Below are 1,764 nucleotides of genomic sequence, written 5' to 3'. Positions count from 1 at the left end.
TGTTCCTCTTAACAAGAATTAATGAGGACATAAAGGAACAATATCTTTAAAAAATATACAATTAGAAATTCAAAGACATTAGTTAATAAAGATTTCCCATGTTAATGTGAATTTTGGTTTTAAAATTATCTTGGGTGAGTTTCCCCATTAGTAAACGTGTAAGAATAATGGGAATGTCATACTTGGAAGGAGTTGGATGAGTCTAAACCGGGTCAGTGGATCCTGAAGTGGCTCAGTAGAATCCATAGGACCAGTATCTCCCATGGCAACATGGGTGGCAGCAGCCATATCCAAATCTGCCATAACCATAGCCATAACCTAGGTCTCCATAGCTACAGCCACAGCCATAACCATAACCAAGACCCCCATAGTAGTTTCCATAGCAGCACATGGTGTCAAGAGTAGAAGCTTAGTTGTCAGGTAGAAGATGTCCTATGGTTTATGTGACATCTCTGTAAGCAAAGGGCCTTTTATATATAAGGAGGGGAGGGTGGGGCAAACCACAAGTATTGCACAAACATAATTTAGAATAACTCCCACAAGAAAATGTATCTAATGTTTTGTTTACCCAGTAAAGGAGAGTTCCCTGGAAGATTGCATTGCTAATTTCATAAAGCACCCAAAGTTAAATCATGTGATTATTTTAGACATTTTCCAGCTACTTTGAATACCAGTTACTAAGCTTTATCATTTTTTTCTCCACCCTCAAAACCAAGGACTTTTCAGGCCCAAGAACTACATTTTAAGAGGAATTTTAAAACAAAATATTTCATGAAATTTCATGAATGGGAGTCCAAAGATGTAAGAAGCTTTAGACATTCTGGTGCATGTTGTCTTCACCATTAAAATGTGACTATGCTTATTAGATTTATATTACTGGAGTAAAACACCTATGAATATAACTTAAATTAGGGAAAACAAATTTTAATTTATACTTTCATAGGTTTAAGTTTATGGTTAGCTCCATACATAGCTGTGGACTGGAATGAAGGCAGAATACTGTCAGGAGGGTGTGGTGGCACACCATTGCTTCCTTTATGGCCACCCCGCTAAGAATGAAGTGCTTGAAGAATGAGAGGAAGAGCTTGGGAACAAGATGATTTTATAGTCACAATACAAGTCACCCAGTTCTTCCCACCATGGCCCACATCCTTATAGCCCAACAAGTAAGAGAATCAATAGACTGATTTGTTGTTGAGATCAGAGCCTTAAAGTTTCTATCTCTTTCCAAAAAATATAAGCCTGAAACCAAGCTGTGAGTCTTCAAAACAATAATTTTCTATCTGTGGGTCCCAAAGGCTCATGACCATTCCATAATTCAAAATAAACTCACTTACTCACTGAATTTCACCAAATTCTTAAATGGTTACAACACTGCCAAATATTACAAGTCTAGCCTCCTCTGAGACTTCTCTGCTTTGAGTCTGACTGTCCCTTAAAACCTGACATATTAAATAATAGGTTTCCAGTTGTTTTGGGGGGTATGTCCAGCCTTTGGATATTGTAAAATGTTGTTATTTAGTTTATATTTGAGAGTTATGCAATCGGATTGTGAAAAAGTTGTTAAAATTTTCTTCAAAAATTATAAGCAGATCTGAAGTAAGGTTTGGGATAGATTTAGAGCTCCCTGGCTTTACTCTAAGCACCAATGGGCTTAGAGGCTCCTAGTTCATCGGTGGGTTAATCTGCTGGCAGATTTTTAGTTAGACTGAGAGAAAGTATTCCCTGATTAGAGGAAGTAGGCCACTCTATGTGCTCATGTAG

General features: G+C 37.4%; 1 protein-coding gene across 1 annotated transcript; it reads right to left on the bottom strand.

Annotated features, from left to right (window-relative positions):
• Positions 1 to 232: 232 nt before the first annotated feature.
• LOC120095563 (keratin-associated protein 20-2-like) lies at positions 233 to 391 on the bottom strand. The gene has a single exon (XM_039088737.1). The coding sequence runs from the start codon at positions 389 to 391 to the stop codon at positions 233 to 235; it is 159 nt and encodes a 52-aa protein (XP_038944665.1).
• Positions 392 to 1,764: the final 1,373 nt, after the last annotated feature.

Source organism: Rattus norvegicus, chromosome 11, assembly GCF_036323735.1.
Source record: "Rattus norvegicus strain BN/NHsdMcwi chromosome 11, GRCr8, whole genome shotgun sequence".
Classification (NCBI taxonomy): Eukaryota; Metazoa; Chordata; class Mammalia; order Rodentia; family Muridae; genus Rattus; species Rattus norvegicus.
This window is presented reverse-complemented; position numbering and strand designations above follow the sequence as displayed.

Bases quoted from the DNA above. Each gene is read 5' to 3' on its own strand.
- LOC120095563 (XM_039088737.1), bottom strand. From the start codon at position 391: ATGTGCTGCTATGGAAACTACTATGGGGGTCTTGGTTATGGTTATGGC.